At 36.9% G+C, this 25,506-nt stretch overlaps 2 protein-coding genes across 5 annotated transcripts in view; one reads left to right on the forward strand and one right to left on the reverse strand.

Moving 5' to 3' along the window:
• Nucleotides 1–5,141, reverse strand: part of LOC117419736 (lamin-B2-like) — a 47,405-nt gene extending 42,264 nt beyond the window's left edge. For 2 of the 4 annotated variants that reach the window (XM_058986168.1, XM_058986169.1), the window contains exons 1-3: nt 4,881–5,141; nt 3,560–3,717; nt 250–434 (exon numbers count right to left, since the gene is read on the reverse strand). In XM_058986168.1, coding sequence (XP_058842151.1) covers nt 250–434; nt 3,560–3,706 — 332 coding nt within the window. In that variant the 5' untranslated portion in view covers nt 3,707–3,717; nt 4,881–5,141. The remainder of the gene's footprint in view (nt 1–249; nt 435–3,559; nt 3,718–4,880) is intronic. The other 2 variants (XM_058986167.1, XM_058986170.1) reach the window with 2 other exon arrangements.
• A 415-nt stretch (nt 5,142–5,556) lies between these two features.
• LOC117419360 (ras association domain-containing protein 8-like) overlaps nt 5,557–25,506 on the forward strand; it is a 39,239-nt gene continuing 19,289 nt past the window's right edge. The window contains exon 1 of the mRNA XM_034032050.3: nt 5,557–5,958. The gene's annotated coding sequence lies outside the window, so the exon portion shown is untranslated. The remainder of the gene's footprint in view (nt 5,959–25,506) is intronic.

Here is a 25,506-nt window from a genome sequence, read left to right on the forward strand (position 1 = left end):
AATGTATTTTTGTTTACGACTGTAAGTCGCCCTGGATAAGGACGTCTGCTAAGAAATAAATAATAATAATAAATAATAATAATAATAATAATAAAAAAGTACAGAGGGAGGCTGCTGATACAGGAAACCTAAAAGATAAGCCTGTTTGGGGGAAAAGATCCTATAGTGCTATGGCACAACAGAAGCGCTAAATCAAAACTGCACAGGTGAGTTGTATGATTTCAGAAGGAGTATAACGTTAATCCGTACCTGTCCAGGTATTCAGTAGCCATCTGGCAGTTCTGGAGGTTGTTAAGCTCTAGTCTTGCCCTCTCATAGCTGGTCAGCTCCAGCTGCCTATGGAGGGCCTGAATCTCTTTATCATACATGCTCCGGATGGCTAGGATCTCCTCCTCTGACCTCTGAATGTGATTCAGCTGTGCTGCAGAGTCAAACTGGGGAAAAAAGAAATACAAAAACAAACCATACATTAACAGGGCAACTTCCAGCTGCGTTCAGTTTCGAAATGTCTGGATTTAAGGGTTGTCATCCCCTACATAGTACACTGTTTAGGGAATCATCTGTAACAGTAATTTGAGATTGGAGTGATTAAGTGCCCCCCCCCCCCCCATTGAAAGCATTCCCATGAGCGTCGACTGTGATCATCCTTAGTGTGGGAATGAATAAAGGTACACATGTGGTTACTGTTATTTATTTATTTATTTATTTATTTATTTATGTTGTCAGTAATTGCCTATGACCCCCACACTTATTTCAATAAGTGTGATTTTCCTATATAGTTAACAAAACTGAAATAAGCTACTGCAAAAAATGGAAAGGAAACTTTATAATTAATGTAGCATTGACACTTTTCAGTAAAAATGGTTTTAATAATAATAATAATAATAATAATAATAATAATAATAATAATAATAATAATAATACTTATATTTGTATTCATATTTATTTTCTGTGAATTACTGCAAACAAGAGTTTATAACATTGTGCCATTGTAGCTTCAGAAATAAAATGTCACTTTCACTTCAACCTTAACTACAGAAAGACGTATTTAACTAAAATGTATTAATATTGTACTTCAGGTGTTGTAAACAACATTTTAATGATGTAATCTTCATTTTTTCATGATTTTGAACACTTACATATAATGCTATCTGCTGGAACCTTTTTAACCAATAAAAGCAGTACATTCTATTGGATTTTATTTCCAGGTATGCATAGTCAAGGGGCTATGTACACTGTATACTCTATGACACATTAAAGCTCATCATAATCCAATCACATTTGTTCCAGCAATGTCATACATCTATTGATGGACACATAATAGGAATTAGCATTGTTCTTTTTATATGAACGTATTAAACAAATGTGCGGAAAAACTGAAAGAAATGCAATATGTTTTTTTTTTTTTTATTTCTATTTTTTTTAATGGATTTCAACAACACATGCTCATATTTGATTCTTTTTATTAATGCAACATCTAATAATCCGGGCGTATTTTGAATGTTCAATCCTCTCCACTCATGTTTCATTTAGGTCCTCAGCAGGGTTGTGGGGGGTCTGGTAAGATTAACTGATTACTTGAGGTGGATAACACTAAGAGAGGAATGTCTTTAAGTTGCAAACATAGCATTCTTTGATTTAATAAATTATTAGATTTTTTGATGAAATAAAGTTTGATATTCATTACACTGTTCTATCTAGACTGTTGTTCGGCTTTCAGAAAGTACAGCAACACTTACGTCCAAACCCAGAAAATAACCTAGCACCCCCACAGAAACACAGTGGAGACAGTATAGGGCAGTCGTCATCTGCTATTACTAGTACATATATTGTAGATAGCATTCCAGTTTAGTTTAGTTTAGTTTAGTTTGAAAAACATTGAAGGTTAGAGACAAATTAATAAAGGGAGCAAGTTTTACGTGAAACCTGAGGCAAATATGCAATTTACCTACAGGGGCTTTACAAAGACTTACTGTATTGCCAAAACGTTTGTCAAATTGTACTTGTTTATTTCTCCTTATCACAAGGTGGAGTGTTTTTTTGTATTGATGTAATAATTAGCCCTTGCATGTTTTACCTTTTTGAAAACACCTGAAACAAGCAGCAACAGAGGTTTAGTTATATGAACAAATAAGATATTAAATTATACAGCAATGGGAAAATAAACAAAAATAGATATAGATGTCAGCGGCACATTAAGGTTTGAAATAATTGTTACTGGATCGAATATTCATGGTACTGTGTCTGGCTAAAGGAAGATTATTCTCTCCAATTTTAAAGCTATGGATTGAAAAGCCTGAAGGCAATTTGTAATATTATAAGCCATTTAAACTGTGACAAGCTACTTAACTGTCATGGTTTACATAACAATGCGGTTACCCCAATAATGTATTACGCTCCATTGTTAGATATGCATAGAATTGAGTCAGAATAGGTCTGAAGAGTGGGTGAAAAGTGAAAAATGTGGCATTTCCCATATAAATCACAAAAAGAGTGTTTGGTACTTTTTTTGCTGTTTCATTTTGTCAGTGTCCATTATGCTATAAAAACAATCCCTGAGAATACCACACGGAAAGCATGATTAGATTGCATAGATGATCCAGATAATATTGTCTCAGTTCTCTGCTGTTTGAAAGAAGCCTATTAATTCCAAGCAGCCTTTCAATTTATCTGGAAGAATACATGCCTATTGAGCAGACAGCTGCTGTAAAACCTTGGGGATTGCAATGAGTACTCTCCTACGTCTGTTGCGGGTAGAGTCAATAAATGCATTATGACTCACACAAATACTGTTTAGACATTTTTTTTTGTTTTTACATGTAAACAAACACTTTAAGACAAAGCCCTTGCCCAGCTGTGCTCACTTCTTAGAACAATCCAGAGATTATGGTACAACGGCCCTAATCTTTTCACAGATTTTACGGTGTGTATATCCCTCTCAGTGTTTTGTATGTAGAGTAAACCCATGAGTGAAAATCCCATGTGTGATATGGCCACATTTGTGACACCAGTGCCTGAAAAGCATATAGGGATTAAATAAACTGATAAAATAATATGGGAAATTGTAGAATTAAAATGGGTTGCTGTCTAGACTATATGGATACTTAGCAATGGACTAAAGCTTTATCAAGCTCTACTTTTGTTTTTCAATGATTTCCTTACTGAAGTTTTACAGTGGGATTCTTAATGTTGCACTGTACAACTAGCTATGTTGTGATGTTTTAATTTATATTAAAGACATTGTATAAATATACAAATAAAAATGCAAAGAATATTCATAACACATTATGAAATTGAAACATCTTTCAGCCAGGATCAACAGGAAGCTGGCAGTGATTTGCAGTTTATTTGTTTTGTTGATTTGTCTTGCTTCTTGTTTCCATGCCTACAACGTACCTGTATACTCCTGTTTACCATAGGTTAAACAGAAGTTAATTTTAATAACGTGGCTTAGCAACCAGGAATATGTAAGAATATTTAACTAAAAACGTATTGTTGGACATTCAAAATAAATAATTCTGCCCTGATTTAGGATTTATAAAAGCTTTAAGCCATGTACCTGTGCTGGCTGACCCCTCATAGACCTCACATTCTGGATACAGTTACCAAAGTGCTGGTTCAGTTCTTGCAGTTGGGCCTTCTCACACAGACGATGATCTTCTTTTACCATAGAAATATTATTGATATCAGATGCTTGGTGAGGCATTTTTCTTAGAACTATAAAGACAAAAACAGGAAATGTTATTATGAGGGCTCTTGTTTTATTTTTTATTGGTATTGAGGCATCTGTTCGGCAGTTCTTTATTTTTCTTAGAATGTACTGTGATGGAGTCCAACACTTTATGGTTACTATGTTATTTCTGTATCCATTAAAAATGTTTTACTGGATTAAAAAAAAAAAAAAAAATACATATCATAACAATAAACAACCATGAAAATAAACATTAGTCATATATTCATTTTCAAATAACCTTTTTATTGAGGAATGCAACATATATCCATGTTGAATGCTGATAGAATTGTGCTGTAATCCATCTTGATAACCCACACATAAAAGAAACATTATCTCAAAAAACCTATTACCACATACATTGGAAGACAAAGGATCAGATATAACACTTTCTTCCAGTGATTCAACAAGTCTGTCATGTCTTATTACACTGTGTATAATATGTATCACATCAGGTCTCTGGTGACAAAAAGTAACAAAAACAAACAAACAAACAAACAAACAAACAAAAAACCCTTTGAATTGCAGTCTATTCTGTAGCAGCAGCAGTATGTTCCCAGGAGATAAAACACAGTTATCTGGGTATCACAGGCACGTGAATGAAAGCATATATTACATTGAATTTGCAGTGTCTCCCAGACAAGTGAGAACGAGGGACATGATTGTGAATATTACTTCCACCTTTGTAGGTTAAATTGTATTGTACAAGGTATTGTTATTGCTCTAATACAGGAAGACAGAGTAGGAATAATAATAATAATAATAATAATAATAATAATAATAATAATAATAATAATAATAATAATAATAACGCATGTTTTTGTTTTACATTTTAAATTATTCTTTTTATTTTAATTTTTGCATTGTTATTTTTTTCCTGCCAAAAGATAGACAGTTAATAACTCTAGGAAGAAACATTCTCATTTCAGTAGCATTCAGTTCCAAGAATATATAGAATGAAAAGAAGTTTTAGCATGATAAAATATGTCATCCATATGTCCATTTACACGATTTGCATGACACCCAATTTCCTAACTCGTATTAGAATATATCCATATAATTAATGTATAACAGGTAGTCTTGTTACAATTATATAGCAGTAAATACAAATACATACTTCCTGTTGTCTGTCAGAACATCGAATACTTACTTAATAAGATATGGGGTTTAAAAACAACCAGTTGCAACCACTTCGTGAGATTTTTGTTTTAAGAAATCTAATCACGTCCCGGTATTTCAGCCAGTTACCACTTTCTGTAGTTTGTTGATGGTTGCCATGGATGGGTGCGCAGACACAGTCCAAACGAACCCTTACAATAAGGGGCGGGGACTTCACAAGGTGGAAACGCAGGGCTTGCAGACCATTTTTTAATTCAGTTGTCTGACTACCTGAGTTTTGTCTTTAAAAAAAATCTTTAGCATCTGAAAGTATGCTATAGAAATATTATTTGGGGCATAATCCACATTATCCATGTTGTGTACCAGAGTTAAAGCCCAAGTTTATACTGTATGTGTCTCATCGCACCTAGAGATATATGCTTGTTTTCTTATTTTTAATTTTTCTAATAAAAAAATAAGATTGTCACTAGCAGAACAAATGAGCAAACAATACTAGTATTATAGGGAGCAAACTAACTACGTAATAATAAGCATCATCAAAACATATATGACAAAACAGTATACTTTACCGAATGCCATGACAAGCTAGGGAAGCAGGTGTGTTATTTATTATTTATTTATTGTTACTTTTTTTTCGTTTTGTTATAGTCCATACACTTTATTTGGGGGAGAGAGAATGTAGCTGGCTGCTTTAAGAGCTCCCACAATGCAGTGGTGTGCCCTAGTTCCGTTACAATGTATTTACAAGCAGGCGCAGTGCCAGAGTGGGAGCGGAGTATGTAACAGATAGCAAGAGAAAAGCGCATTGGAATAGTGCGCTCAGTCACTGCATGTAACTTCACAGCAAGAGAAACTTCTTAAAATATACTTTATGACTTTTTCTTTTTTTGGTGGCTTAATTCCCTGGAACTGTTTTATGTATGGCATGTTGCTTTTGTAATTTTTCCTCTGCTATTGGCTTGTGCGGTGAAGAAATATGTAAAAGACTTGCAGATTTCATGTCTACGAGAAACGCGAACGTAAACCTCAGTTGAAAGTAGTAAACAAGCAAACTGGAAGAAGAACAACTAAACAAGGTTTCCCCTTTTGTTGTTTGCATCTGGAAAACGGTAAGAACCAGTTGCTGATTTTTCTTTACTTTGAAAAAAAAAATAATAATAATAAAAAAAGTCCAATAAGTTTTGTTGTACAGCCAGGAGAGAAGAGAATTTTTTTTTTTTTTTTGCCAACATACCAATTTATTCAATTTTATTTATGTTGAATTATAAAACCTTGGATTGAAATGCTCTCAAAATACGGGTAGTGAGACAGATACCGCAGTTAACTTTTTTTTTTTTTTGCAGTCAATACCCTGTTTGTTCATGCAACAGTGCATTCTTAATATGTGATGTACAGCTTGTGGGACTGTGTTTACAGTATTTAGCAGAACTCCGGTTGTGGCAGTGTATGTGTATCCCCGATGTCTGTCTAATCCCTGTAATTTATTCAAACATGTAGAGCATTTGGGTTTTTCTATGTATCAAACTATATAGACATATATTTATATATAGACACACATTATATATATATATATATATATATATATATATAATATATATATATGTGTGTGTGTGTGTGTCTGTAGAATACAAATAATTTCAACATTACCGCTTTAACATGTACATATTATTTGTCTAGCGCAGCAGCATGTTAGCAAATGTCAATGTTAAATATTAAATAGACTTGCTTAAAACATTGTACTGTGCAAATTTATTTCGAGTGCAACAGTGATACAAATCTGCACCTTCTACTTTTACTGCTGTAATTCGTTATTAGTAGAAGTAGTGTTTAACCCTTTCTGTATTTATTGTGAAGTATTTTCTACTTCATTGGAATTTAACTTGTTGCAGATTATTCAATTCCAATGGAGTAGCAGTACTGTCTTTTGAACTGGAAACTGTACAGCTGCTACTCTAGCTAGAGATGTGAGTGCCAGGTGGTGTTAATTTAACTACTATTTCAGCTGGAGGCCTGGGTTCAAATCTGACTTGGGTCTTAAGTGAGGTAGGTTGTCTCAAGCATGTCCTCAGTGGACCACTGTCCACATCTCCAAAAACCTACATTTAGACACAATTGGCAGCCTTGTACGCCAGGTTGTTCTGTTCAGGACTGAGGGGCAGGCAGAGCTCCCAGCATGCATAATTGTAGGCCCGCACCTCTACATTATGCACTACATTCTGAACTACAAAACACAGAATACTCAACAGCTAATCAGGGCAGGACTTGCCAAGCACTTATTTTGTGATACAGACCATGCAAATATACTGTGTCATAATTGCATGTTTCTATGGATACTGCTGTGCTGAACATTTTTGAAAATTACATAAAGATTAGTCCCTATAACATTGTAGTTGATTGCCATATATAAACTGTGTGTATGTGTTCCTCATTATGATGAGAAATGCAAGGAAAGTGAAATGGCCTGAAGTAGAAAATGGGACTGACTCGCAATGATTTTCTGACATGCTGTGCTTTGATTCAGTCAATCACTTGGCTGTCTGAATGTACTACTAGTTAATCAAATACAGCCATTTAAGATCATCTGAAATGCATCTTTTTTCCCCCCCAACATAAAAATGAACAATAATACATTTACTATAGTAAAGTATTGATTTGTAAGTAATGACACCAATTCTGTGAGATTACTTGCCTTAACATAGTTGTACAAGTCTGGGGGATCTATCTTGCAGCTGCCCGATACCTGAAGACTATCCTCTTTTCAACAGTCCCTTCAACAGCAATGATCCAGCAATGCTGAAAGCCAGTGCTGTATATGCACGAGAGATCGGCTCTTATTCTAATCTATATTCACTCGTGTTCCTAACCATTTAAGTCTTAATAGGTGAAGAATGCTGTGTTGGACCGCTTGACATTTATGTGAAGTAATCACTATGTTTATTATGTAGCAGGAGAGATGGGGATGGGGGGTAACTATAAAGAGTTATAACCCCTTGCCTTGTACAGGATTTCTGTACAAAAAAAGCTCTTGCTGTGTAATAGTTTTGCATCAACACATGTTCCTCAGCTGTTATTCACTCCCTAGTGGTAGAAACTTCAAAGCCAGACTCAAAATGAAAACCATGGCATGAGAACAAAGTCTGGTGTTCAATACCATCCAGATGTTAAGTACTCAGATTTAGCACTGGCACTTTTTAGAGACTGTGTTAATGAGCAGCTGCTTAAGTGAAAGTACCTCCTCTGCAGACCACCTGAAGGGACACTAGTGCAATAATTGAGCCTGTTTATTAATAGACAAGTTCTGGGTGGAAAAACAAATACTCTGTACAACCCTTTGCTTGTTGAGTAGCCTGTTTGTATCATTCTTAAATTGGAGTTCAGGATTTTCTTTTGGTATTTCAGGAAGTTATTAGAAAGGTTGATAGTACAAAGTATTCTTTCTGTTGAATTTCTTCTCCTGCTATAAAACACATACAATTGTAATTTATGTAGAAATACCAAAAAGAAGCTAGTATAATTGTTTGACAGTCGTCATTTAATGAAGACATTTATAAAGACTTCTAGTGAAAAAGCTTGCTGAGCAATTTTATTTAATGTGGCATGCTTAATATGTAAGCTTCCTTAAACTGCATTAGACTGGTTTAAACAACAAAATGCTTGTGCTTCAGATACTATCCACTGTACCACAGTATGCATTACAATCTAAGCTCTAGTGTCTACATTCAGGTCTGGTTTTACTGCAAATTACTGAAGGTAATTCGAGGGGCTGTTTGTGACCATTGTTGCCGATTGGTCAAACTTCATTGGTTCAGTATTATCATAGCTCAGCTGTGAAATTTAGTTTTAAATTCAAAGCAATCTGGTATAATTTTGCTTTAACTAATCATTACTGGTAGAATTTCTTGAAGGTTTTTGCTTGTATCTCAAGCTGTCTCATCTCATTAAAGCTGCATTGTCCCACTTTTTCATGCTTTACTAAAATTATTTTTCAAATACATTCTCTTCTATTTTGTATTCTAAAAGCAGGCTGTTTATGCATTTAAATTGAATATTATTCAGACCATTCCCTCTACTGAAGGGGGAGGTTTCTAAAAGCAGATAATTATATCATGTTAAGACTCGGTATGAGACCTAAAAGGAGAGTAGGATTGTCCCGTCTATACTATCAAAAGGACAATCCTTTGTTTGAAATGTTCTACTCCCATATAACAATACATGCTGCACTTTCATCTGCTGTTCTCATTTTTTTACAGTGTTCACTCCTGGGTCCAGTTAAGTGTTAGGAACAGGGTAACAACACACTTAGACAAAATAAAACAATTAACCTATAACAATAAGTAGAAGAATGTACACTGAGGTCGGGTTTGGACTATCTGCCATACAGTTTATTGTGAAAGATCTGTAATATATCAGGGGTCTGCAGTCACTGTAAACAAGAGGGTAGTAGAGGTTACAAACCTTTTCTGTCTAGCTGAGCATCTAATTATGGACACACATTCAAATCTTCAGAGGTCCTGACCTCAGACATTTCATCAAGTGCTTCTCTAGCTATAGGTTACTTACTCTAAATTTCCCAGCCTCTCTTCTGGTTTATATGGTTGTCCAGAGAGTTCAGTAATCAGATTGAATTCACAGATAGTGTGCCTGGGGTTTTCCTGCTCATCTTCTGGTCAGTTTATAATAGTGGATATTTCCAATACACTTTGATGGTGTCTCTCTGTAAATTTAAATAGTTTGTGCATGATATAACAATAGTGTGTAATTTATTAGAACAACTCCAGATTTTCAATTTTCAGCCAGTAGTTGGTGATATAGAAACAATAGGCACTTGTGTGTGAAAATGTTAGACCACTTTGTGCTTTAATTGGGCATCTTAAACAACTTCTAAAAAGTCTCATGCATTTTACCATTTGTCTTGTCTTGTGTGGCCTATTAAAGTCATCAATTAAATTAGGTGATATCATATTTTGACAGTTTTCTAAGATTGTCAGTTATAGTGGTTTGATTTCATATATACAACAAAGCTACAGAAGCAATGGGGTGTTCTAATCAATTTGAACACCACTGTATGTGTACAGCATTATATTCTCTAATGTACAAAAGAAAATCTGCTGCAAATTTAAAACGCTACAGTGAATGCAAATTTGTTTTGCTTAAACTTGTTTAGATCCTTCTTTCAGGCGCATCACAAAGATTTGGGTTTTGCATCTTCAGGGTGTAAAGGAAGGTTTTGGATGTATTCTTATCTTAATGGAGATTCCTTAACTAATGACATCCAAAGAAAAAAAAAAAAACATCTTGGAGATTGGAATGCACATTTTCTGTGATCTCAGTAGCTATGGAAACATGTATGAAGATGTTTTCCTTGGAAGTTAGGGTTGAGGAATTTCTGGACAATGAACATTCAATTGCCTTTATTGGAAGGCTTCATCTTTTATCCATTTCACAGAAAACAATCAGCACCGTAACCTCCTACTACATTCCAAAGAGTCCTGTACCTTGCTTACAGCAACTTCAGGGTGGCTTTCGGGAAAGGGGAGCTGCAGTTAAGTATTGATCTCTGAAAAAACTAGGTGCTTGTCAGTATGCCTGGTTGCTACTGCTGGGGCATGCTAGATTCAGTATACTGTAGGAGCTTCAGTGGAGTATGATGAGCGCATCACAGCTAGACAGTGTAAGTTTGGGATTTAGACAGGAGAGGACTGTAAAGGTTTGAAACTGTTAAATTCAAACAAAATCACGCTGTCACTCACTGTTTGTAGTTTCAGTTTAAGGATGTTTGAAGTGCCTTGGATGAAACTGCTTAGCCCTAGAGGAAGATTGGTTTGCTTTCATTCGGGCAGCAGTAAACAGTCTTTGCTCTCTTATCTGACAGAGCCCAGTGGTCATATCTAATAGCGAACAATAGACCCTGCTATTTATGTGCTGATGGTGGGCAGATAAACAAGAAGGAAAGAAGCTACCTACACTAGCTTTGACTTTGATACAATTTGGCAAGCTAGTTGTTCCAATGTTGTTCTGTTTCTGAGTCTTCTGTCAAACGGATACCAAGAACTAAAGTAGCAACACATTATTCATTTGATACAAATCTAACATTTTCAATATATTTTTTTTTCTCCACAATGCAGTCAAACCTTTGCCGTCATAACCTTAAAAGGAAAAGGCAAAATCTTTGATACTGTGAAGGCCACCACTGGTCCACTTGGAATATACTGTTCTTTATTTTCCATTTGGTTAAATGTAATATATTTGTATATAAATAGCATTTACATACAAACATAGTTTACATACTTTAAATCTGCAGTAAGTATTGGCACCCTACACTTATTATTCCATAAAGCATGGTAACATTAGAAAACTAATCACTTTTTAATAGAGCAAAAGGAAAAATACACAATTTCTAGTAATTTAACAAATAATCTTTATAAAAAAAAAAACCAATTTAAAGTATTGGCACCCCTGCTTTAGTATTTCATGTGTCCTCCTTTTGCTTTTATTATGGCGTTAAGGCATTTGATTCCAGTATGTGAAAAACAATTCAAGCATTGTTGTAGCCTTTCAGATTTTCAACTATCCAGTATTTGATGTCTGCTTCTTACCAGCTGATGTTAATCTTTAATCTTAATTCAGTTGTGAAAATGTTTATTAGATTGTTCAGATGAACGGTTTTGTGATGTTAACATCTGTTTGCTATAAACTTGGCTGCGATCACTGGCTTTTGTCCCATAGTGGCCTTAAGCAGGCATTAGAATCTGAATACTGCCACCCTAAAACAAATAAACTTGACCTGTCACTGATCTTTTTCCTCTGGGTCTTTTTATTGTATTCTAATTCTACCATACTGTGACATCCCTTATTTGTTTATTTACTTGTCAGATCAGTGATGTTAGATGTAAAAGATGAGGACAGTGTTTGGGTATTTATTGTGTTTGCCATGTGGTATTCATTGTCTGAAGCAGTTGCATAGGTTTGCCCTGAAACCAGGTGCAATCTCCATTTTAATGGAAGCAAAAACTAAAGTGAACAGTTCATACTGCAGCATTTAACATCCCCTGAAACAACACCTGCTAGCTGGGGGTGGAAGGTTACAGGGTCATTTAGCTGGCTAAAATTTAAGTACAGATTTAAGTTTCTAAAATAAGTTCTTAAACTGGCCACTTGCCTGGATAAGGGATAAACCATGCTTGCCCTTACTGTGGAATCAACACTGCTAAGTCCAAAAGGGTAGGTGGCTTTAGACAGCAGTGTAAGCCTGTAGAAACGTGAGCACTGCAGGTGATCAGCCGTGGAAGACGACAGTTTCTATAAAATACTACATAGTAGGAGTGGGACGGTGTGAAATTTCCACGGTTTGATTACCAAACAATACCATGGTTATCATAATATCACGGTATTAACCATATTTTTTATTTTTTTTAAAGAAAAGTTTAAATAACCTGTACTTTTATTGTACATCATGACAATTTCTCTCAGAAATGTTCACCTGTTAATATTCAAAACAGAATTCCAAATTAGCAACACACTCAGAAAAGATTTGTTATTGTGCAAAGTATTTTGGTCTTTCATAAAACTGAAACCTCTCTTTTACTTAGTCAGGGTTGTGGGTTCATGTAAGTCAATAATACAAACTGGAATAAAATAGCATACTTTTATAAATGTACATGTGGTTATCGACTTTTACGTCGATTTTGAAAGCAACATGTTGCAATATATTTAAGAGGACAGTCTTACATGACAAATCATTTAACATTTCAATTTAAATGCACACAGTTTTCCTTTTATCTGAATGCATGTGTTACAGTATGAACAACTACAGACTACTGGTTTTTATTCACACTTGTACCATACTGTTGAAACAAACTCAACAATGATATAATAATATAATATGATATAAAGAGGAGGTTGCGTCTCTGCATTTTAATTTACCAATACGCAAGTGACAAAACTTTTCAAATGATTTTCTGTCGATGAACACTTTAAGGAGAAGTACTCTTATGTTCACTGCTATCTTTCCTCTGCACTCGTGCTGATGACCTGCCATACCAAACCATACCTGCAAGCGCATATTTTAGTAAGGCTTAAAAACACAGCTGTCATTCACTAACTTAATATTTAAGTTATCCTCACTGAACTTACTTTGGAAATGTCTGCATAAATTATGGGATGATGCTTCTTGAGGTGGCTAAAGAGATTTGAGGTGTTTCCTCCTCGAGCTGCAACTGCCCGTCTGCAGATTCTACAATAAGGTCTTCTACGCCATCTTTCTTTTTGTAGCCAAAATATGTCCAGGCAGACGAACTGACCCTCTTTGCAGGTGGGAAAGTCATCATTATTTTCTGATGCACTTGACTCAGGTTGTAACATGTTTTATTGGAAAAAATAGAAGTTGACAATTCCGTTCAGTTGCATGGTTTCACAAAGACGCTTGCAATGCATCCTGTTAATGACGTAATTACAATAATCGCTGTGTCGCATTTTTTTGACGGTTTCTTAATTTCATAGTCTTAAACTGTGATATACCGGTTTACTGTCACACCCCTACTGCATAGCTGGTATCTTGATTATGTATTTCGAGCAAGACTGAGCTTGCATTTCTGCCTTTCATCAAAACAATTAATCTGTGGAGAGAGGGAATTCTTTTAATAAAACAGCTTTATTCATAATTTAGGTTTTATAAATCTAATTGTTGGATCAGACATCAGACTTCAAGGACTGGGAATCTTAGCGCTCTCTGCTGTCATAGCACTGGCCTCAGAGTTTGTGCCATTAACTCAGCTTGTCTCTTTTATAGCCTGCAGAACGGGGAACTGCTACAGTGTAAGACAAGCAGCCTTCAGGAAGCTTGTTAAACATTAAGCCTGTTTCACCCCACTATAATGTCTGCATTTCATGTTCCACATTAAAGGTGACCCATCAAGGACCAGGGAGTCTGAGAGTAAGTATAAGTTTATTATTGTCGGTTCAAGGAGTGCCCAAGAGTGTTATACTGCAACTAGGAGACCAATTTGATTTGATTTTGATTTACTGTAAAATAGAGACTTTGTTCTTGCCAGAGTAAGTAATGGTTGAAAGTCATGCTGGTTTTAAACTTGTAGCCCTGGAATCTGATTATTAAGTTAAAAAAGCACTCCATGAAGACAGAGGCCCAGAGTTCTTTTTATATCTTGCACATTATAATGCTGTCCAAGAGCAGTATTGCCTATGAGCTTAGTGTTTTTTTTGTCACAGTTAACATGATGAGTTTCGGTGTAGTTGTCCCCACCACCCCCGTGGTGTTTTGCTTGAAGTCTGTGATTCATTAACGGGAGAAGTGAAAAGGACATCCACAGTAAACAAACCTACTGAAAGGTTGTCGCTGGCATCCAGAATCCTGGTATGCTCTGATAGGGGGCACCTAGTCTGTAATGATTACTTACCATTTCCTGGAAGTACTGTGATTTTCCGTAATGATTCACAAGTCAAATGGACGCAGTAAGACTTCTGCAGCCCACATGATGTGGCTTGGTTCAGCAGAAGTGCTTTCTTGTACCTTTATTTCTAGTTTCTTCTGCTTGGGACCGAAAGTTATACAGACAAAAAAATAAACCATTCAAAAAAATACACCAGCTGAACAAACAGCAGAGAATTTCAATTTAAGGTTTCACTAGTTTTGTAAAATGAACAGTATTTTTCCTTTCAGACAGGGTGGAGCAAAAGGCTTAAAATCCAACTACTGCCTACTTAAGGTAATGTTATCCATACCCAAATACTATTTGCCAGTAAAGATTTCTTAGAAAAATACCAACCAGATGGCAATTACAGTAAACAAAGGTCCTTTCAGGCCAGGATATTATAGGGTTAATCTGACTCAATTAGTGAAATAAGAGTGGGTCATTCCACGCCAACTCAACCAGAAAAGGAACATTGTGTTGCCTGTCCGTCTCAGATTTTTCTGGGGATTTTCTGACATGCTGAGTTCAGAAATGATAGCCGTTATTTTTTTTTTTAAATGCCCCCTTAGACCTGTGACCTTGCTAAGGTCAACCTAAAGTGAGAATGGGACCTTGACCAGAAAAATCACCCTGGGTGCAATTTAGATGCTATTATCATGTGTAGCACCTCGTTCTACTCGTATTGATAGCGCTTTTCAGAAAAAAATACTAGGTGCACCCTACTCACTTCTGGCAAATTGCCAGACGAGGGTACCTGACCAGTTTTATTAGAACTTCAGCCTAACCCTTTACCCTTTGGTTATTTTGATGTGCAATATGTTTTGTATGCAGGTAGTTCTGAAATGAACTTTGATCTTCCGTCTTTTGATTTGAACAGTATTTGCCTGTTACTTTTCTAGCACAAAATTGAGTTGCATTCATATTCCTTTTTTGTCTTCATTTGTCATCATAACAACCAAGTCCCATATGCAAGTTCATAAGCCCTCAGCTCCAAGCTAGTGCCATTGGAAGCCCACATTGTTACTTTTTTCTCTAGATCAATCCTCATAGCCAGTTTGGATAGAACTTTAACCTCACCAAAGTGCCCATAAGCAATGCTCAAATGCATGACAAATGAACTTCAAAAATCCCAAATCCCCGGATATCAACATTTTTTGCTTGATGCTTGTAGATCTCATTAACATCCATCCAAACATATCTTTGGGTTATTTTCTGGAGTCCCCACCACGCAAGTTATTACGGCTTAAACTTGGTACAAATAGTAAAAATTCTAATTTCAAGGGGTTTAATGACCAGTGGTGGAACTTGAAACCAAAGGTTTTTCACAGAATTTGGAAGACTGGTTCCTAAGGTTCTTACAGCAATACTTAGATTTTAGGACTCGCATCCCCTACATGGTAAAGGGTTAGGCTCTAGTTCTAATAAAACTCGTCAGGTACCCCTCATCTGGCAATTTGCCAGAAGTGAGTAGGGTGCTGCTAGTATTTTTCTGAAAAGCCCTATTCAATACGGGTAGAACGATGTGCTACACATGATGGTAGCATCTAAATTGTGCCCCGGGGTGATTTTTTTCTGGTCAAGGTCCCTTTCTCACTTTAGGTTGACCTTTGCAAGGTCACAGGTTGAAGGGGAAATAATAATAAAAAAAAAAAATAATGGCTTTCATTTCAGAACTCAGCGTGTCTGAAAACCCCCAGGTGAACTTTTCAAGGAAAATCTGAGACGGACGGGCAATGGCACTGGTTGAGTTGGCATGGAGTGACCCAGGCATATATCCATATTGCAGAGCGTTTAATTCTGCACCTCTTACCAGTAGTATTAAAACTGCTCCACACAACAAAGAGGACTATTTTAATGATGTTTTGGACATTTAAAATTGTTTTTGTTTTTCATAGCTGTTAGAAATGATCTGGTTATGTAGACAAACATAAAAAGAGAACTGTCCGTTTATAATCTGAATCATTTTTTAAATTGTGTATACTATTCATCCGCTCATGGTATGATGTCATCCAGTATGATTTCCAAAGTGGTAAACTTTGAACCAGCAAATGCTGAATGTCTGGTTTAAATTACTGTTGTACAGAGTGCATTAATGGTACTCATTTTGAACAGTATAATTAAACACAAAAGAAGCAGAACACAACTTTTCTGTTAGCTAGGTTTAAATGCATTATAATGCAAAACTAATTTTATATTGAATACTTAACATAAGAACTTTTTTTTTTGTTATAAATTAACGTGACACTGCTACTACTGCATATTTAAAAAATAATAGAATAGAAAAACCTTTCAACTCTAAATTGTGAGCATTAATGTTTCAATCCCACCTACAGTTACACTGATGGATTTTCATTGCACATTTTCGTTTTGAAAGTCAGTCTCTACACTTGCTTTTTTTACTCTTCTGTCTGCGCTGATTCGGAAACGATCTTACTCTGCCTTTTAAAGAAACCAGCTACTTGTCAAGCATAAGGACATTTGGGTACGGAGTAGGGCAGTGACCACATTGAACTGATTTCCACTGAAATCACCGGGGAGCAATGACAGAACAAGCTGGCAGGGGCTGTGCGTGCAGTGGGAACAAGACCCAGAGCCAGAACAAACGTACAGCATGTGCAGATGACAGCTTGCTGGTTCCAGCTGTTTGAGCTGTTCAGACCAGACTCCGGCCAAAAAAGCTCTGGACAAACTTTCTTAAAGCTGCGCTGGCCGCAGAGGTTGGAGAACATTTTCTTATAATCATGGCTGTTTTAATGCGGTACAGCTGACATTGAATTGGAACTTTTCATGAGCCAGGGTTGACGTCAATGTAATTTTTCCACAACTGGGTTTAAACCAAAAACAAAAGTGGTTGAGCAGTAGATATCAGTGTCGCTTCATTTAATATTTTTTTTTCTAATGTCATATTTCATGAAAGTAGAACTAGTTTGCTTTGATTAAGCCACGTACTGTGGTAAAGTAGTTTTTGCTAAAGCTGAAGGTCCTTGCCCAAATTAATAGCTTACAGGGAGGTCAAAGGGTCAGTTCTTTGACACAGACTGTGCCCAAATGGAAAATATAAACTTTCTTTCCTGTGGTCGTTTTGTTTTAATGAAAAAGGATTGATCTATCCCCCATACAGACTGTTCCAGATTACTAATCAAGAGTGAGCCAAGCCAGGGGTAGAACCAGTGACAGGATGCCTAACAAATGTTCACAGAAGTTTTAACCTGTACTTTGAGGACTGTTTGTCGGAGGAAACACAGTTTACAAAATATTATTATTTTTGATATTCTGTTTTTTAATAATTAAAAAAAAAAAAAAAATCCTCCATGACCAATCTAGTGTGGTAAGACTGTAATGTCACTGGTGTATGTAGAAAGGTTATGCTCCTTGTACTAATCTTTTCTAGTTAATGCCCTTGCGCAAGATTAATCTTTGATGTATTAAATGACACGGTTCCCTGCATTCCCTCCTTCAAGAGCGTTAAGCCATTTCATTGTTTTGGGCCCAAACATTTTATGAATGGAAGTACAGTAAGTTATGTGGAGTGCTTTTTTATTAAAAATGATGGATCTTTTTAATCCGCCACTGTGAAGCCGACTTAGCTTTTGCAACAAAGCAGCCTTGTCAGTTTCATACTGTGCAATTTAGTTTGCTTTGTCATTTAGGCAGTGTTATGTTTTGCTTATTTCTGAGAATGTGTGCTTCTGTTAATGCATCACTGCAATTAAATAGCCTATGGCAACCATGGAAGTACTTTGATCATATAATGACATCACCCCGTGCTGCTTATTTTGAGGAATACAGCACGGGGGGATGTTACATAAGACAAAGGCATACGACTATTCCACTTTATTACTTGGAAGAATAAACTGTATGGTGCTCCTTCTTATCGCTTTTAAAAAGGAAACCTATCAAACAGAAAAACAACCATAACATGCTTTACAATCCAATTCTCTGTTGGCCCCTGTTGTTGTTATTGTACTGTAGTTGTAGGTGGCTGATTTGGCAGCAGCCAGTACTTTGTAAACAGATACACAGTTGGTGTTAGTTTCAGTACATAACAAATCTAAAGGCTTAATTTGGTACTGCACATTGACCTTGTTGTCAAAGGACGAGCTATGGCACCTACTTTATAACAAGAATTTTTTTTTTAAATAGGTCTTTTTTTTTTTTTTTTTTTTTTTTAAAGCCAAAATACCCAACAATGTGGTATTGCAACATTATTCATTACACTGCACCTATGTGGAGGATCAATAATACTACTGTCAGTAACATTTCAGTGTGAACTATCTTCTATTTAAATGAACACACTATTGCTGTATGTAAACCAGTCTGAATTTCTAGAACAATGTTGATGCTGAAATTATAATAGAAACGCCTTTCACTATAGTGTGACTTTTAGACTTTCCTGCAGTACTTTGCAACTTGTGAGTTTGGGAACATACACTGTTGTGCAATGGTCAGACATGCATTATGAGCATCAACAATTTACTCCAAGCCTCCATTAGTGTTTTCTACTATTATAACAACCTTGACTGGCATAAAGAAGGAAAAACATTGAGTGAAATAGCTCTCATCGCTTGATTTTCAAACAGTAGTGGAGGCTTTGAGTAAATTGTTGATGCTCATAATGCATCAGAGTAGAAAAATGCAACATGTCTAAGACTTTTCCACAGCAGTGTATGTCTTCTACAGATTTGCTGAACTAGTCACAACATGTAAGGTCTCTGCATATGTAAATTTCTTGATCTCCGTTTTTCTTTTGGCAACAAAAGATGTTCTTAATTGAGCGCTGGTTTTCTGAGCGTCGCTGCCTTTTTGGTGTTTGATATCTCGTGATTACCATAAACATCATTCTTGCTCCCATGTCCTACTGTTAAAATAAATCGGTCCTTGTGACAAGCAGGCTGTAGTGGTGACGTCAGACCAGAAAGGAGTACACAGACAGGCAGTAGTGATGAGTGAAACAATTTTATTGCAAAATAAAAGGTTTAAATAGAAAACAGGACACGGCACTTGAGGCCAAAATAAATAGACAAACAAAACGGATTAACACTTAAACGGTGGACTAACAGACAAACAAACACGGTGAGTACAAATACTTTTATTATTTAATAACAATTACTTTTAATAACAATTATTATTTTAGTTTATTTGAGTTTTACTTTACTTTCTCTCCTCTCCACTAACTGAACACACAACCCTGAGTGAGTGAAACATGCATCTATATATACTGTTGTGCCGGGATTCAATTACTAATTAAGTATTCACTTGAATCCCAGCACCTGAACTAAATCTGTGCAACCCCATGCTCACATATTATTAACTACTTTAAATGCATGTGAAGTGAAGTGCAATCCCCGTGCCTAAATACAATTATACATTTTAAATAACTTGTGCTACACACACCCATTTGTATCCCGTGCAGCAATATCTATACACCACCATTAACACACCACACGCAACATATAACACAGAAATGCACACAGGGGCGGGGCACATTGCCACAGTCCTGCATCGTTTACAGAAAGTATGCCTTTTTCCAACATTGCTTAGGATTATGTGAGAAAATATTGATGTCCAAAAAGCTTGAAATTTTCATCAATTTGTTTTGTTTTTTTACCGGGAGGTGAAGCCATCGTAGATGGTCAAGTATGTGAGTGTGGAAGGCCTCGAAATGACACAGAGAGTTCAGGTATTCAGATGAAATGACAAACAAAGTTTTATTTACAACAAAACAAATTGTGGTCAAAATTACATGGGTACTGCGTCTTTTAAATAGACGATTATTTACACAGGTCCCCAGTGGAAGCGCACATATGTAGCAAAGTGTTTCTTGAACTGATTTCTTGAACCAGTGGCAGGATACAGTATTCTTGCGCCCTAATGTTATTGCTCTGCAATGTTCTGAAGCCATAGGTACCTGATTAAGCTGCAGGAGATAGAAAACAGGAAAGTTTATTTTACCATAGAAGACATACATAGTGGCACTTCCCCGGTCCCAGGAGCCCTGTCCCGACTGGTGGAGAGATCCCATTACCTGGGCTTGGAACCAGGTGTACCTTGTTCCCCTCCCCCAGTCTCCTAACAGGCCGACTCCAATGGACCAATCCAGTAGTTGCCAGAGGCTGCTGGATGGACAGGTTATTCCTGTTCACCCTGCTAGTGGAAGGTGAACTTTTCAGTGCAGGAATTCCATCTACCCTGTCACAGAGAGCTTGCCTTGCGCAATGAATGCATGCCTGCCACAGGGCTCTCCTGGGTCCTAAACCCTAGTAGGTAAGTAACCACAGACTCTACATGACTTTTGCAGAAATTAAAGGTTTACTGATATAAAGGGGTTTAAAAGTAGAGTTTTGAGCAAAGTATGGGAGAGTCCCAGCCTTCCTGCTCTTTAACTTGCAGTGGACATGTTTTCTTAATGCCTCATTATTTAAAGCAAAGTAAGATATAGTTCTATAAAAGCACCATGAATTCTTTGTTCCAAATGTATTCCAGACGCTGTGTAATTTTTAAAATGGCTACAGCAATTCACATTCTATAATGATTATTTAGCATCCCCTGTGAGGCAGAAGTTATTGAGGGTATTTTGAGTGTAGGTTATGGTGTGTGTTTTTTATTAATACCTAATGGTCTGGCCAATCAAGCATGTTGGTACTTTAACTGCTCGTATACATGTAATAAAATTGTCTATGGGTATTTGTTACAAGGATTAATGCAATATCTTTTTTTAGTCTTAATTATCTATTTTATTATTTGTACTGTACCATTGATGATCCTATTATCTTAGTCCTACATTTATTGCTGGAGTGAACAACGGTATAGCTTTATTTTAAAAGCCAACAAGCAAAAAGCAGACAGAGAAAAAAGGAAACGTGTGTGAGATGAAGAACTACGAACCAGGAAGAAAATTAATGAATAGGACTTGAAACATAATTTAATGGGTGAAGGTAAACTATTATTCTTATGCTGCTGGGTTAATATTAGTGGCTCATACTTAACCTGATAGAAGATGAAAGTGAGAAGGACCCATGCCATGTCCATGTCTTTGGAACAGGAATGATTCCTTCCCTGTTGCACAGCTGAGAAATGGCAGCTTGCCATGCACTCACTGCTTGGTGCCATTCTTCCCTTGCACTCCATCATATGCACACAAAGGTAGAGCATGTTGTGTTTGCTCTTTGCTCTGGTACAGCTATTAAGTCATTGCAGATTGACTCCTGATATAGTGTATAGTGGTCCTGTGATAAACTACTTGTAAGGCAGTTGATGTCACCTCTTGGTTAAAAAGCTGTAATGCTTAGGTTTTTAATTTTGTAAACTCAAGACGGAGCCATGTAAGATTTGTGTTGTGTCAATGAATATTCATCACCCCTTGGAAGTTCCCGAGCCTCCTTGGTTCTCCTGCTACTCGCACACAGATTAGGATTGTCCTGTTGCTTTTAATAAGATGCTGAGGCTACTTTGGTGGTTGTCGCCCTGAAAGTGTTTCCTTGACATATTTCTCTATATGACAGTCTAGTTCTCCCAAATCTTGAATTTTCAGAAAGACTTATTTGAAATGTATAGGGTTCCTTCAGAAGCCATCTCCTTGCTATAATGTGGTTTGTATTTCATGTACAGTAGTTTTTGCCTCATTTACCATTTAGAGCCGCTTGCTTTGAAACTGCTCTAGTTCATTTTTATGTTGTTGGTTCATGGCTTGTTATCATTTTCCTATGATTACTTATTTGTGTCCTACAATGACTGTATGAGTACAGAACGTAGACAAATGTTACTGGAATATTTCACAATTGCACTATGATATATTTCAGTGATGATCTAATCCCCGAGAGGAATAAACAACTGCATTGGAGTTAGTCAGAACATTTGTAATTTTTCAGTAGGTGATTTCTTTATGAAGCACACCAGCTGGGCTAAGACAATAGAATCTGTGCACAAGTTTGTGTTCATATTTGTGTCTGTCTTTAAGTGATTTCTTTACAGGGTCGTAAAAAAAATACAGTTTCTTCAACAACAGGCTAACAGTCTTTGATCAGTTTCATTCATTTAGTAACCCGGGGTCATGTCATTGGATGGCAATTCAAATGAGCCTGATTTGTTTTCCTCTTTCCTTAAAAAACCCTGTAATCCATCTCAATTCTTTGGTTTTTTTGCTTTTTTATACTAAGGATTGTGTGTGTCTGAATGCTAACTGTTCCCATGCTGAATTGCTGCCTACTTACAGCAGTCTGTCACTGTATTTAGCCAGGGAAAGCTGAAAGATAATGGTGGGGTCTCTAAACACTGGAGTCTGTCCTTGAATTCCTAGCGAGAGATGTAATTGCCAGTCATTCTCACTGTGTAATAATACTGAGGAGGCGCTGGGCTATTTTTATAGCTTTCAAATCCTCATCCCTATCTTTTGTGGCCTTGGAGAAAATGGGAAATAGAGGGGGGAAAAATGTTTTTTTTTTCTTTTGTTTGTTTTGTCTTGTTTCATCAGTGAAAGCATAGCTTTTCTGACACAATTGTTCCCCTGATAGATATATATATATATATATATATATATATTACACACAGACGTGCTCAAATTTGTTGGTACCCTTCCACAAAAAACGAAGAATGCACAATTTTCTCTGAAATAACTTGAAACTGACAAAAGTAATTGGCATCCACCATTGTTTATTCCATATTTAATAGAAATCAGACATTGCTTTTGATTTTTTATTCAACATAATATTGTAAATAATAAAACAAATGAAAATGGCATGGACAAAAATGATGGGACCGCTAACCTAATATTTTGTTGCACAACCTTTAGAGGCAATCACTGCAATCAAATGTTTTCTGTAGCTCTCAATGAGACTTCTGCACCTGTTAACAGGTAGTTTGGCCCACTCTTCCTGAGCAAACTGCTCCAGCTGTCTCAGGTTTGATGGGTGCCTTCTCCAGATTGCAAGTTTCAGCTCTTTTTCCATAGATGTTCGATAGGATTCAGATCAGGACTCATAGAAGGCCACTTCAGAATAGTCCAGTGTTTTGTTCTTATCCATTCTTGGGTGCTTTTAGCTGTGTGTTTTGGTTCATTATCCTGTTGGAGGACCCATGACCTGTGACTGAGACAGAGCTTTCTGACACTGGGCAGTACGTTTCGCTCCAGAATGCCTTGATAGTCTTGAGATTTCATTGTGCCTTGCACAGATTCAAGGCATCCTGTGCCAGGCACAGCTAAGCAGCCCCAAAACATAACCGAGCCTCCTCCATGTTTCACTGTAGATATGGTGTTCTTTTCTTTGAAAGCTTCATTTTTTCGTCTGTGAACATAGAGCTGATGTGACTTGCCAAAAAGCTCCAGTTTTAACTCATCTGTCCAAAGGACATTCTCCCAGAAGGATTGTGGCTTGTCAATATGCATTTTAGCAAATTCCAGTCTGGCTTTTTTATGTTTCTCTTTCAAAAGTGGAGTGTTTTCTTCCATGGAGCCCACTTTCGCTCAAAAAGCGACGGATGGTGCGATCAGAAACTGACGTACCTTCACCTTGGAGTTCAGCTTGTATCTCTTTGGCAGTTATCCTTGGTTCTTTTTCTACCATTCGCACTATCCTTCTGTTCACTCTGGGGTCGATTTTCCTCTTGCGGCCACGCCCAGGGAGGTTGGCTACAGTTCCATGGACCTTAAACTTCTTAATAATATTTGCAACTGTTGTCACAGGAACATCAAGCTGCTTGGAGATGGTCTTGTAGCCTTTACCTTTACCATGCTTGTCTATTATTTTCTTTCTGATCTCCTCAGACAACTCTCTCCTTTGCTTTCTCTGGTCCATGTTCAGTGTGGTGCACACAATGATACCAAACAGCACAGTGACTACTTTTCTCCATTTAAATAGGCTGAATGACTGATTACAAGATTGGAGACATGTGTGATACTAATTAAAGAAACTAATTCGTTTGAAATATCACTGTAATCCAATTATTATCTTTTCTAAGGGGTACCAACAAATGTGTCTAGGCCATTTTAGAATAACTTTGTAGAATAAGCAATAATTCATCTCTTTTCACAGCTTCTTTGCTTTATTCTATGACATACCAAAGGCATGCAAGTATACATGATAAAATAGCTTTTCATTTCATCACTTTTCAGGAGGAATGAAGCATTATTTCAATGAGCTGTAAGGGTACCAACAAATTTGAGCACGTCTGTATATATCAGTTTTGCAAGCTACAGTGTACTGTATCAGTGGAGGTTACTATGGTGCCTGTTGGCTGGCTAGTAGCCTTGAGCTGCAGATAATATAATGTACCAGCAGTGCAAATATACTGTTTTAAATTAATATTAGTATGTGGAGGTTTGTTAACCAGAGGTACATTTTCTTCATTCACCATCTCGACAGCAAAGAGACAGTGTAAGCTGTATTGAAAGAAATGTCTCAAAACCCCTCTGCTGTTTTGGGGATTTTTTTTGAAAAAATGCCCAGACGACCAAAAAAAAAAAAAAAAGTTGAATGCAAACTGTGCAAGCGACTGTTTGTGTCATGGAGGCAAAACCAATCTCCAGGGTCACTTTACAACAGTTTGTAGCAGCAGCAGCCCAAAGGCGGCCAGAGAAAAAATTCAACTGAACACCCCTAAAAAAAAAAGGGGTGCTAACAAGACTGGGCCTTAACTAATTTTAAAGAAAAAAAAAGTTGAAAGGGCTGTAAATTAAATGTTCAAAACAAAAGGGGAGGTGGTACAGAGCACTAGAGCCCACTGGTCGATAAAAGATGTCATGTCGCCAGCGGACTCCGCGTGGGCGTGCTCTAACTTAATCTGGGACCGGACTAGGGCCCTGAACATGGCCCCACAGTCAGAGACCCTCCCCGATCATCTTACGCTTCCTGGTCTTGTAAATGGCTAGTTTACCAAGAGCCAGGAGCAGATTCACGAGGAGGTCCCTCTTCCTGGTGGAGCCACAAACAGGGTGCCTGAAAATAAAAAGGGTGGGAGAAAAATGCAGCCAGAACTGCTGCAGGAGGTTCTTCAGGAACAGAAAGAACGGCTGCAGTCTGGCGCATAGAAAATAAATATGAGTCACAGACTGACAGTCGGTAAAGTGACGCAGGATCTCTCCTGACGCGAGAGCTCTGTGTAGCACCCTCCATCCCAAGTCCCCAGCTCCCCTAGGGACCAGCGGTGGTGGTAGTCGTAGTGGTAATAGTAGTAGTAGTATTAGTAGTAGTCGTAGTAGTAAAATGTGACTGTGACTGATAACCTGCTTGGAAC

This window comes from Acipenser ruthenus, chromosome 14, assembly GCF_902713425.1.
Source record: "Acipenser ruthenus chromosome 14, fAciRut3.2 maternal haplotype, whole genome shotgun sequence".
NCBI classification, from domain to species: Eukaryota; Metazoa; Chordata; class Actinopteri; order Acipenseriformes; family Acipenseridae; genus Acipenser; species Acipenser ruthenus.